Here is a 14310-nt window from a genome sequence, read left to right on the forward strand (position 1 = left end):
GCTGATAGGAGTTACAACCTGAAGGAAGTTTTGGGCAAAATAGTCCCGTGTTGCCCTGATTTTCTTGAAGTGTTTATCCCATAGTTACCAGGGAACAAAATGGATAGGAGAAGCGATGTGCGAAGCGGAAGCAAGTGCTAAAAGGTAGTATGAAGCGGGATACAATTATGAAGCGATTGTGCAAGTGCATGAAAAATGAAAAGGAAACACACAAAAAACGATATGAAGCGCGGGTGGAAGCAAATAAGAAATGACATGAACACAAATACAATACAATACAATATAAAACCAACATGAAAGCTTGTTATAACAAAATATAATTTTCTAATATGAAAACCATAGGAAGTGTGGGAAAGTGAGTGGGAAGTAACAAGAAGCGAGAGGGAAACTTTAAGGAAGCGAAAGGGAATCAATTTGGAAAACGAAAATGAAGCAGGCTTCCCACCACTAAAGGGGAATTGAATTTCCCATATTTTGGAAGTGGATTTCCCAAATCTTTCCATCCTTTCGGGGAAGCGAGGAGTTTCCTGCTTCCGAATCTAGCTTCCTGGGAAGCAAGGAGTTTTCCGCTTCCGAAGCGAGCTTCTGCGGAAGCGAGTTTCCCCATATAGCAAGAAGCTTCCAGTAACTATGGTTTATCCACATATGGGCACACAGAGACTGAGTTAGGTACCAATGCTCAGCAGATCAGAAGTTTAAAGATCCCTAAGAGTACTTCAGTACAATCAGTTGCGATTTTTTTTAATAAAGAGATCACATCTCCTTTACCTTGTACATAGCCCTTCTAGAGAATATGATCTTCTGAGATGAGCCTAAAAATATGGCCCCATCAATTTTGTAGTGATGAAAACATCTTGATGTAAATGGGCAGCAGTTAGTGGCAGGCTAGTTCATACAAGGTTCCCAAATATCTTGGGTTGAACATTGAGCTATATTTTTGAGTGGTTTGACATTCTTTTTGTTTGATGACATTTTATTTGTTTTCTGTAGATGTTATCTTCATGATCTCCAGGTTATTTGGATTGTGTAGGGATTGAACCTGATGCAATGTATCACATTTTCCTTTTCCTATTACAGAGTGGTTTAGTAATTGTGGATTCAGCGTAAAACCTGTGTGCTCTAAAGCTTGCATATCAGTAGCTGGGAAGCGTAAAACCTGTGTGCTCTAAAGCTTGCATATCAGTAGCTGGGACATTGACATGCTGATTTTTGATAGCAGACAACTGGTGGAGCTATTTAGAATGTTATTCCTTTTCAAGATTCTCTGAGTTTGACTCAACTTTTTCGTATTGAAGTGGAATAGTTCTACTTGGTAAAACATATTTTCTTTGCCATAAAAAATGAAAACAAGGAAACATTCTGTAAGAATTGCTGCACGTGCCAATCCTAGATTTTCCAGACAGCGTAAACAGGTTGATGATAATGCACATATACCAGAAAAGAAAGTAACTGAGCTGATTACATCTTCTGCAAGAAAGCAAAGAATTGGTAAATAATCCTGCTCACTGTGCTTTTTTGTTTCCTTTCATGTAGCTGTTCATGTGTTTTTCTCTTTTTTTCTAGGTTGGAGCTTTAAATTTTTTGAGTTTTGCTACCTGTAGACAATCCTTTGAAGGCATTTCATGAGGTGTATATTATTGGAAAATTAGAAATTGAACGTATGCTGTTCAGTTTGTGCTATGATGCTGACACACAACATCCTAGCTTGCTTATTTATGTTAGTTTTGTAAATTCCTGTATCAATTTATGAGAGATTGTTGTTGTTATTGTTGTCGTTGTTGCTTCTGTTTTCATGGTTTACTGGGACTCTCACTTGTCAAATTTGTGGGTTGAGCCGAAGATTTCTTGATTATGGCACATGCAACTAAATTCGACTTGATATAGCTTTCCTTGGTCATACTGTGATGATTGCCTAATTTATACTCAGTAGGACTAAAGGTTTTATATATAAAATTATAAATAACCATCTGAACAGTCAGGGGATGCTAGGGAGGTTTGTCTTGATGTATCTGAGAATGGCCATAACCCTTCCTGAAAGCTTGAACTGCTGGAGAGTAGTTGACACTTGACAGATTTGACTGATTGCAATCTAATGAGATAAATGATTTTTGACAGTCTAGGTTTGCAATTGCAATTTTTTGTAGCATATGAAACCGTAATATTAAAAAAACGGCTGGTGTATGGTCTGCCATATGAGGCAAAATGTGAAGAAATTGGATGGATAACATTAATTACATGGTCTGGTTCTTACTGACCTGTTGTCACTTTTTATCTAATTGAGAAAAGAAGGTTTCTTTTGAGGTCATTTTTTTGTTAAAATCATGTAATCTAAGTCACAGGGATTCGGCCAGCAGGGTGCTGCACCTGCGTCGATGCGACGCGGGTGCGACACCCGGTACGGTCAAACCAACACTGGGTGTGGTCAACACACCCAGGGTGTTAACAGTCCAATTCTGGACTATAAAAAAATCGATGAAATGGGGCTGGGAGGGCGATTAGGGCAAAAAAATTCCCCCCTCCCAACCTCGACGCCTCCTCTTCTCTTGTGCTCTGAGACATCTCCGGTGCGACAATTCTGGCGTGGCGACTCTAGGTATGTCTTCTTCAATCTCTCTCTCTCTCTCTCTCAATCTCTCTCCCTCCGTCTCACTTGCTCTTCTCGACTAAACCCCCGCCCCGCCTCTCTTTGCATACCTCTCTCTCTCCCCTATGCGTACCTCTCTCTCTCTCTTACCCTGCTCGGTAGGTTTTCTTTTTCCGCAAGGGGTCTCTTATTTCTACACTGATGTTGTAGTGCATTGAGCTTTGGCTGTTGTTGCTTCGTTTCTGCCCAGGATATGAGGATCACTACGTTGCCACTTTACCTTTTGGTTGCACAACTGTAAAAAGATCATTTTAGCTTCCCTTGGTCTATTTGCTTGCCAGTCATGAGATTGAGCTTTTGCTTGTGCAAATGTAAAATGTTACAACTTGTAACATTTTGCAATCATTGTGCCATCGAGAGCTTAATCGCCAAGTTTCACCTTATTGTAAAAGAAAAAAAACCTCACACAATGAGCTTCCCTAGAATTTAAAATATTTTGTTATGGCAGCTATTTTCTTGTTTATAGAAGTGGTGCCTATTACAAAATATTAATTTTTCGCTTCTTGGGAAAGTGCCAATCTCCACCGTTGTTGTTGGTGGATTCCTTTGTGTAGGTGCACCTTCTATGATGGTGATCTTTGCATTTCTATTTCTTCTGTTGGGTGAGTGGAGAGTTGGCTCATAGTGAAGCATGTTGCTAGTGGAACATGGTGCCAATTTGAATGTGATTTAAGTGGGAGGAGGTGAAGTGCTTGTTGTGGAAGGAGGCTACACCTTCCTTTTCTCCCTCACGTCCATGTGCCACCTTCTTAGTGCACTCATCGTTTGCTCTGTGAATATGAACTCTTTGAAGTGAGAACCCATCTAAAGGATTCAACAAATTGGTAGAGAGAGCAAAAGTTAGCCCAATTCAAGTGCTGAATATTGCCAAGCAAAATATTCAACTCCAGTTTTGCGACCCTCGCCCCCAGACCCACGCCTCCCATTTTCTTGATTTTGTTATTTATAAGTTATGTATTTTCATCGATGATTATTGTTTCTGTTTTCTTCTATGAATTTTATTCTAATATAATAATTTTTTTGTTTTAAGAACAAAAATGACACATAAAGGAAAATGACTTGCATCATTTTCATCCCCACATGTAAGTTCTCCTTTAAGTTTGTTAGCTGCAACATGTGATTATGGGAGGATACTATGGGCACATGTTGATAAGCTTGAAAAAGCTAAAGGAGGTGGTGAACATAAGAGATTTCGATGCAAGCTTTGTGAGAAAGATTATGTTGGGTTCTAACAAAACTTAAGGCTCATTTGTTGAAGATATCAAAATATAGCATTTTAGGATGCAAAAGAGTTAATGAGGCAATGCGAAGACAATACAAGAAAGTACAAGATGAATATGAGAAGCAAAAGACAATGAGTGATTTTTGTGCAATTAGTATACCCTTTTTAAGCCACTGAGAAGATGCTAAATAGAAAAAAAAAGTGGATGTAGGAGTTAGAGGAAGATGAACGATACAAGCATCATTCAATACATATGGAAGGAAGGAGATTGATAGAAAAGTAGAGAGGTATTTTTATTTTAGTTCACTTCCATTTAATGCAACTAAAAATTCTTATTGGAAGGATTTAGTTACTTCACTAGCAAATTGTAACTTGAGTGGCTATGTACCTCTAAGTTCAGAAAAAACTACGAATGATAATTCTTGCAGAAGAGGGAAAATATTGAGAGATTGCTAGAGATTAAGAAATTTTCATGGAAACAAAATAGAGTTTTTATTGTTTCTGATGGGTGGACAGATATTCAAAGGCGTTCACTAATTAATTTCATTGTTTTTTCGCTTAGTAGCTCAATATTCTTGAAAGCAGTTGATGCATCTAGGCAATATAAAAATGCTGAGTATTTGAAGGGGTTGTTTGTAGAAGTAATAAAAGAAGTGGGTCATAAGAAAGTAGTGCAAATCAGTACAGACAACGCTCAAGTTTGTAAAAGTGCAACATTGAATTTGGAAAGTGAGTATCCTCATATTTTTTGAATTTTCTGTGTACCACACAGCTTGAATCTGACCCTCAAGAGCATCTGTAACTCCAAAGAAGAAAAAAATTCACCAGCATATGCTTTATGTTCATGAATTGAGGAATTAAAAAAAAAATGTCAAAAGCATTAGGAATTTTGTTATCAACCACTATCATGCTAATGCTATGTTTAATAGGCATTCTGATATGAAATTGTTGACGGTTGTTGAAACACGTTTTGCGTCCATCATTGTGATGATGAAAAAATTAAGGAAGTGAAAAATACTTTGGTTAACATGGTGATTGATGAAAATTAAACATTCTATTATGTTGATGATGTTGTCAAGACTAAAGAAATTAAGAAATTCATTGTTGATGATGAGCTTTGGGATAGAGTCGTATACTTCATTCAGTTTATGTGACCTATTTGAGAAATGTTGAGAGAAGTTGATAAGGATGCACCCATGTTTCACAAACTTTATGAAATGTGGGATAATATGATTGAAAAAATACAAGTTGTTTTCAAGCATAAGAAAAAAAATCCTGCATTGAATGATTCATAATTTTTTAGTCATATTAATTCAATTTTAATTAGAAGATGAGATATGAGCAACACTCCTTTGCATTGCCTGACATATTCTCTCAATCTCAATTATTATGCAAAGAAGTGGCAGGAAGGTGGTGTTGGTCGTGTTTCTCTAAATTTAAACTCAGAGCTATCAAGGCATAGAAATGTGTATGGAAAGACATTATCGAGAATCACATATTCTAAATCTAGTTACATAATGTTTGAAAATTTTTCATCTTCGAGATTATATAGACAAACATTAATAGTGAGAGAGGATGAGAGTATAGATCCTATCACATGGTAGTGAATATATGGATCAAAAACACCTATTCTCCAACATCTTACATTGAGATTGCTATCCCAACTTGCTAGTTCATCCAGTTGTGAAAGAAATTGAAGCACATATTCTCAAATCCACAACACGAAGAGAAACAAATTCACCAACAAACGTGCAAATGATTTAATATATGTTTATTCTAATCTTTGACTACTTTCGCGAACCAATGATAAATACATATACTAATTGCTCTCTTAGTTATTTGACTATTTCTTAGTTTTTTAATTTAAATATACTTGTATTTAACATTTTCAAATTGAGTTTGTAATGCAGCCAAAGATCATTCAAATTTTGGGATGTAAACCCAAAAGAGTGTGACTTAGAGGGAGATCATTATTTCAACATTACTAGCATAGAGTTTTCTGAGCTTAGTCTTTCTTCTTTGATGCATTTGATGATGAAGCAGAAAATTATTAGGATCCATTACCTCATCGCCGTATACATTGTGTAGGATATACTTTTGGTATGTAATTATGCATTGTTTGCTTCTTTTATTAATATACTGTATAATATACTTCTTTTCTACTTTACTTGTTTGATTGTTTTCATAATATATTTAGGTTGATTTAATTGTGGTGTTAGTTTTTATGACAAAGAATAAAATTGTAGATTGTTAATTTGATTTATTGCATGCATGATGAATTGATTTGATGATATTATGATAATTGTTTTTTATTTCATTAGTGTTACTGTTAACTGTTATATATATACCCTCCCGCACCCCTGCACCCAAGTTTTTTTAAAGTGCCGCACCCACACCCGCACCCGCACCCGCACCCGCACCCGCACCTATGTGACATAGCATGTAATATATTGATTCTTATTAACCATCATGTCCCTATTTAAGCTTTAGAGATAACATTTTCATGCAGTCTAGGCAAAAGTTACAGTAGTACAAGGCTTCTGCCTAGTTCTTGATTCTTTGAATTGATTATATGTTGAAAAAGTTTAATTTGATGCTTATGTTGATGCATTTGATTTATCTAGTAAGGCAGTTCTCTTTTGATTAAAATTTTTAGGATATGATGAGGTTTAGGTTATTTCCATTTTTGTTGAAACCGTAATTTGACCTTGACAATTTTTTTCTCAGTGCATCTTGCTGCTGAAGTTCGATTGAGGAAAATTGGGTGCACAGAAGTTTCAAGGGATTTAGCCGACCACTATTTGTTGGTAAGAGATCTGGATGAAGATGCTAGGTTGGCAGCAGATTTTGATTATGGAGCATCTATTGAATGTAAGGTGATTGTGCACATATATTTCTCCAGATCTTTGCATCATGTAAATTTGAAAAAGTGAAAGGCAAGCAGACAAGCATTTATTCTCTTGAAAAGATGAACACGACTTAGATTTCAGAATTTGGAAAGGCTCCTTTTGTTCCATTTTTCTTAATGATCCAGTAACATATTTTATCGCTTGATAGACATGTCTATGAATATGAACATTGTTCTGCTATATCGATCTGTTGATTATAATTTACTGGTCTCTTTGAGGGAACTGAAATCTTATATTCTTTCTCCTTCCATTGTATGTCTACTCTTGCTATGTTATTGTGGGTATAGTTTATTTTTAACTTTATTCTATCTTTTTAGCCAAGCTCTTGCCCAACACTTTTCCTCTTTCATTTGTTAATAACTTAGTACTATTTTTCACACAGTTTGTTTTGAGAAATAAATCATAGGGGCTTGACTGAGACTGATGCATCAAACCTTAGACTCCTCTATGTGGTTTCTTCATAATAAGAGTTTGCTCTAACCGTGGGCTTGAGTTTTATTTTAGCTTCCCAGTATCCCACTGTTATCATGTTGGTCTCACAGTCACTGCCTTGTTCAATTTTGACAAGCTTCTTTGCTATGTTCTTACATTTCTTTTAACAATGAATTTGCCTTGCGATTTTACCAATATTTTCTCTAAGAAAAACAAAATTTTCTATTTATTGCGGGATCTTCACTTGCTGAAAAAGTCTCAAGAAACAACATTTGTGACTATGGTGTCTACAAGGCCTAGAAAAAGGACCAGAACACCTATATAAAAGGATATTGCAATGATAACTCATGAAGTCCCGATATAGATGAATAAAAGAATGCTTAAAGATATAAGTGCCACTGAATGCATATATACCTGTCGATTTTTAATGAAATGTGTTCAACATCTGGCTCTTACTGAGGGGTTAAAAAATATATAAAATAGTCTGGAAATATTTAATTCCTGGTTAATGGGTTTCATCCAGCTATATTAATGCCTACTAGTTCAGTCGATTTACTTTACCTGACATCTAGCTGGTGCCCTCTGATAATTTGGCCACTGCAGAAACTTAAGGTTGTTTGGAAATTTTGGGCTTTGCCTTATAACCAAAATCATTGACCAAGCTGATGTTAGCTAAACTTTTGATGCTTTTAGTTCCTATTGCAGCTCTTCTATGGTTCTTAATACCTAATGGATATTTTTTTTCTACTGGTTAAGGAAAATTTGCCATCTTGGGTAGGGATTTTGTGTAATATACGCCCTTCATTCATCTCAACTTTTAAGCATCATACTTTTAAGGTTGAAGGTCAAGTGCTTTTTGTTGTCTAGTTTAAACTGGTATATCTCTTCCTATGATTTTGTGTGCTCACTTCTGATGCAACTTCCAAAGTATCATTGCACGAAGAATTAGATCCTTTGGCATCAAATGGAATTGCTGGATGGTAAGGTTGCACTATCATAACCTCGGGTCTTGGGTTCAAATCCCACAGGGTTATCCCACAGCTTGTCTATCCTCGCCCGCCCCCTCCCCCCCCCCCCCCCCTCCCCCCGCTGAAAAAAAAAGTGATCCTTTCATGAATTGTTTGCCCTCTATTTTTTATCTAACATGGAGAAACCATCACTAAGGTTTGGACGTCCTGGTATGGGCCGAGAGATGCCACGTTGACCATGGACCTGAATCGGTGTCCACGGTTTAAAACTCCATCATTACTCCCCCTCTGCCCACTAGGGACAGTTTCTCATTTGGCTTTGGCCTTGTGGCAAAGGACACTCACCTTGGGTATCGAACTATCAACCTTCTTCAACTTGAAAACCTTAATCCGACCCACCTACTTCCGAGCCCTTGTGGTCGATTGATTGCCCTCTTAGTGTCTTCATCACTTATATTGTCTCATTTGTTTTGTCTCTCACAAATATTTGCTCGGATATGGCATTTCCATGTTCTATGATGGTTCCATCCTGTGATAATCTTTTATTAAATGAACCTGTTTCAGGGATATCCACAAAATGCTTCTCAGTGTGCACTTGAAACAATATTTTCGCCAGGGTTTCACTCTTCTGACAGTGTTGGTGGATCTGATGGAGTAGCTGCAGAACGGGCCAAGGATATTTCTGAGAATGTGAGAACTGATAGTCAAGAAACATGCACTGGTATTTAGTTCCTAAAATTTCAGCAGATGGATGTGTAAAATCTGATGTATGTGATAATTGTATGCAGAGGTCGCTTGAAGATGGAAATGATTCTGTTTGCAGTTCTGAAATGAAGGAACAGGAGGGCAATCTATTATCTGCTAAAGATTCACCTTTATGCCTGGAAATCCAATGTGCAAAGATGGATTGTGATGATGACCTGAATTCAGAGTCATCTCTGCAGGTTTATGCTGAAGTTGATGAGGATGACGAAATGGTTGATTTTGATCCCTATTTGTTTATAAGGAATTTACCTGAACTGTCAACTGTGGTGCCTACTTTTCGGTCACTGCTACTGCCAAAGCAAACGAGAAGCTGCCCATCAACCACTCTTGTTTTGGATTTGGATGGTACTTACCTGTAAAACTTAGGTGCCTTTCTTTTATTCTTGCTCAAGTTATGTCATTGTCTTGCTAGCTTATTCCGACTAGGTAGACTAACTATCTTGCTGACTTTTTATGGATCTTGATTTTGTTTGCAGTTTCTTTTTTTGTTTAAAGAGTGGTACTTGATTTTCCTTAATGTTGTTCGGCTTGTTAGCTATTCTTCAAATTCTCGTTTTACTTTCTGGCTCTATGAATGGATCTATTTAGCTCTGTAGTTGGATATCAACATGTTTTTTTGGCTATTTTATTGTCTTATTGGGGTTTTGCTGGACCTTTTGCCTTTCCTTTTTGTACATGTGTGGCACATGTACTTGATGTTCTAACTTCTAAGCATAGTCACTGATACCGCCAATATCTTGAAAATATAGTGATATTAACATTTTTTTTACCACAATCCAAAATAATATGAAAATATCATTATATTTTCAAATAGTGCCATGACATATATACTGCAATATTATCATGATATTTAAAAAAAAATTCTTATTATATATTTATATATATTCTGTGTGTATTTTTCTGATTATTTGTTTCCTTTATATTTAAAAACTTTTCTGACTGTTCTTTATATTTTTGCGAGAAAAATACTACTAAAATCTGTTATTTCATATCTTTTTTATTATCATTTACATTTGCCTCCCTCAACTTTTAAAACATCCTAGATTCTACTGAGAAAACCCACTTTTTTGAAAAACTCTTCAAAAATACCTTGCCAAGAACAATACTGATGGCTATGATTTTATTTTAGGTGATCACTTTTTCACCCATATGTGGTAAAGTTTTGCAACTGTGAAAAAGTGCCACTTTGCCTGGGCCAGCCTCTTTAAATAGATTAATCCTGCATTTTGAAGGTTAGCTTTGTATGGGTGAAAGTTGAAAGAAATTGGAGAATACTTTTATGATATCCTATGTATGTGCAGACAGGTTTGTTATATTTATTATTGAATGCATGTGTTAAACAGATGAATTTTTTAGTGCTTTAAACCATGATGTAACTGGAACAAATGAAAAACCCAAAGAAAGATTGGAAAAATAGATAATGCTTTGCTGCTTGGATAATGGGGGAATAAAAGCACTGGATTCTCTTGGGGAACCATATACAATGTTGTGGATCATGGTTTTATGCTGCACTTGTTCTTTATATCCACATTATCTACTACATTGGCATAAAAGGCGTATGACTTGTTTGTATAGTTGTGTTCATATATGTGTTGAAATTTAATGTATATGACTTTATCAAAAAAGCTTCCTGCCCGAGCACTGCAAGGGGTCCTTGGACACCTGTGATTGATAATGTATTCCATTAACCCCAAGTATTGTCTGGCATGTTACAAAAGATTGATAAACATTTGGAAGTATCCACAGTCGCTTCCTCCATATCCACTGATGCCTTTTGACAACACCCAACAAGGAGATGTTGTTCCATGTCGTCCTCCCAATCACTGCCGGAAGGCCTACTTTCCACCTTTTATAAGAATTAGGTGGGAATTTGGTGCTTTGTAGAAAGCTCGCACAGCAGTTTTTTGGTGCATGTGCTTGTTCTATTTACATTTAACAATCTCCATTGTTTGGTCTGAGTTGGTGCTAATGCAGCTTGTGTTGGAAATTTTGCTTCAAATCTTTGTTGTTAATAGACTGCTAGGTAACACCTGTCACCTGAATATTTGTCTCTCCAGTTCGTGTTTGGCATGTATCATCTTTCTTGTTGGTGATATAAGCATTGATTTCACTTAATGTTAAAATTTCTGCCATTTGTATGAAGTTTGGCACACTGTTTTTTGTTTTCCTCCCATTTTTTTTTTCTTTTTTACATGTATCCTCCCTCTCTCTCTCTTATGTTATATGTATCTCTTATGCTGTTATTGCCATGACCTTACATGCTTTTTTCCAGAGACCTTGGTGCACTCAACTCTTGAACACTGTGATGATGCTGATTTCACATTTCCTGTGAATATTAATCTCAAGGAGCATACAATTTATGTGCGATGTCGTCCTCATCTCATGGATTTCATGGAGAGGGTAGCAAGCATGTTTGAAATTATTGTCTTCACTGCCAGCCAAAGCATCTATGCTGAACAACTTCTCAACATGTTGGACCCCAAAAGGAGAATATTTCGTCATCGTGTATATCGAGAAGCCTGTGTGTTTGTGGAGGGAAATTACCTCAAGGATCTGACAATTCTAGGCCGCGACTTGGCACGAGTTGCAATAATAGACAACTCTCCACAGGTTAGTGGCTTCAGGTGTATGCTAATGTTGTTTTCTTTTCCCACTTGTTCCCATGCTCTATTTGTAAACCATATTCTTTATTTGGGAACTTGATCTTGTTTTGATATTGCAATGTGGGAATGCTAAAAAATCTTCCATAGGAAATTGTTGTGCACCCTGAGCTTGACTAGGATCATAGCAACAGGCCTAATTGAACAGCTTAGTCATTCACATATACTCTTGTCACAAACATGTTTGGATGCCTTGTTTAAAGGGCATAAAATCATTGGTCTACTCACTGATTTATGCATCAAACCACCAACCTTGTTCTGTTGGGCTCACCATATTCTCAACTCTATTTGGTTCTTACGAAATTGACTTTTTGTTCCAGGCATTTGGATTTCAAGTAGATAACGGGATCCCAATTGAAAGCTGGTTTGATGATCGTTCAGATGATGCACTGCTTTCTCTTCTGCCCTTCTTGGAGAGTTTGGTTGGTGTTGATGATGTGCGCCCCCTAATTGTGAAGAAATTCAACCTTAGACAAAAGGTGGCTGCTGCAGTAGATCCTACTTATTGTATGAATAAGGGGAATCCCTTTGATCAGTGAATCTAAATTTGGGGCTGCAGTGATCATGTAGATGGCTGTATTGACTTTCTGTTTTGCTCTATATCTAGGCTGTTTTGCTCTCTCTCTGCAGGGGGCGCTAACCTGACTAACTGGTGTTAACCGTGTTATAGCTTCATACCCGTGAATGGTCCACGGAAATTTCTGACTGGCATGGTTGGTTGCTGGTTGTGGTTGAACAAGTGCTTTGGGGGGAATGTGTGAGTCTTTATGTTAGGCTGGAGTGGGTGCACTGCAGATCTGGTGCTGTATGCCCTTCAGGTTTTGGCATGGGCTATCACTGCCACATAATGCCAAATGCAGTCTGTTCGAACGCAGTCTTTGTCATTACACCAAACAAACATTGGCTGGTCTTCGGTTGATAAAATCCTTGAAGTCTTTTCTGCTCATGAGAGAGTATACCCAACTTCAGGCTTTGCCTTCATGGGTTTCAAACTCTTGATGTGCCTTCAACTTGTAGTGATGTATGCAAGTCGCCCTTACCAAATGAGCAGAGCCCCTGAGATTAATGTTACATCTGCAGGCCAAGCATGCCAATATTGGGTTTAACACTCAAACATTTAAAGCTGAGCCAATCTGATTGTATATTCTCTTTCTGTAATGGTTTGGCTGGAATATTCTGTTTATCTAGGTTTTTTAAATATTTTTTTTTTTATTTATAACCTGAAGAAACCACACCCCATACCCACACAAAAATTTGCCCTGGCTCAGCAGGCTATAATGCTGGTGGCGTAAAACTCGAGAATATGATCTTTCCCTCCGTGGCTTATCATACTTTATATATGGGTTTGGGTCAGAATCTGGATCCAATCAGGATTTGGATTCAACCCATATTTATAAACCTGTCCAGCCTGTAATATTGAAAACTGTGACATATAAGGGTATTATTGTAAACCCTGTATTAGGGTTACAGGGTTATTGCTTTATATTAAATAGAATCAGATCATGCCCCTATTCATTAAGGGGAATACGTGAAACAGAGTTTCATTCTCTCTCCTCTCTGTGTTTTCTTGTTTATTAACAGGTTTTGGTGATTTCTCACATGGTATCAAAGCAGATCTGACCCTAGGGCTGGATTTTCCTCCGAAAGGTGTGTCACGAAAGAACTTTTCTCTTTTCTAAGTTTTCTTCATCTCCTTTCTTTTCTGAAATCTTCTTCTCCTTTCTTAAAACCGCTCTATTTCTATCTCTGTTATTGTAGATCTGTGTGTAAACAGATCTGGGTATTCTTTCAAGTAAAGGGAACCAGATCTGATATATTCAGATCAACATCTCTTTCTGGTATAACGTCTGGTACTTTTAGATCTGACACATTCAGATCTAACGTCTGATTGATTTTTTCTCTCACGTTGAATTCTATTTCTCACATAGTGTCTGATATACTCAGATCTAATGTCTGATCAATTTATTTTTCTCGAGTGACATCTGATTGGCATCTTATTCGTTCTTTCTTAATCAGAGTTACTACTTGGATAAACTCGTGTTCATCTATGTGTAGACTTGCAAATCTGCCCACACGATTTTATCACATTACTGTCTACAGCGTGCAGTGATTGAATCAGACTCGCAGTCTTCTTTTGATGAAATTAGATCGATCTTATTTCTAAAAAAAAAAGATTTTTTTTGTCCAGTCATGGATTCTACTTCTCAATCTTTTCTATCATCTAACTTTCTTGGTCAACATATTTTTGAAAAACTTACCAATTCAAACTTTTTGACTTGGAAACGATAAATCCTTCCATTTATTAAGAGTCAAGGTCTTTTTGGACACCTGGATGGATCGATTTCAGCTCCTCCCGAATCATACAAAAAACTAAGGATGAAAATAGAGCTGTCTCTATACAGCAACTATCAAATCCTAAATACGAGACTTGGATGAAACGTGATTAAGCCGCAGTTGCTTTTATCACTTCCACTCTCTCGCAAGAGGTGTTGGTAGGAATTCCAGATGAATGTTCAGCGAAAGAACTTTGGGATAAGTTGGTGAAAACCTACTCTCAGATATGAGGCTAGGATTTCATTCCTTCAATGTAAATTTCAACTGCTTATCAAGGGCTCTATGTCTATAATGGAGTACTTGAACCGGGTTAAGAGCATTAATGACCAACTAGCAGTAGATAAAGTTAGACAGACAATGAATGGATTGGGGCCAA

The 14310-nt window shown here is 37.0% G+C and overlaps 1 protein-coding gene across 1 annotated transcript; it reads left to right on the forward strand.

Moving 5' to 3' along the window:
• The first annotated feature begins 1156 nt into the window (after positions 1–1156).
• Positions 1157–12298, forward strand: LOC149833404 (uncharacterized). The gene is made up of 6 exons (XM_090013427.1): positions 1157–1488; positions 6594–6742; positions 8740–8865; positions 8964–9285; positions 11213–11550; positions 11921–12298. Exons 1-6 carry the CDS (start codon positions 1341–1343, stop codon positions 12137–12139), a joined length of 1302 nt encoding a protein of 433 aa, XP_089869553.1. The 5' UTR covers positions 1157–1340; the 3' UTR covers positions 12140–12298.
• Positions 12299–14310: the final 2012 nt, after the last annotated feature.

Source organism: Nuphar pumila, chromosome 7 (assembly GCF_984573655.1).
Source record: "Nuphar pumila chromosome 7, dmNupPumi1.hap1.1, whole genome shotgun sequence".
NCBI lineage: Eukaryota > Viridiplantae > Streptophyta > Magnoliopsida > Nymphaeales > Nymphaeaceae > Nuphar > Nuphar pumila.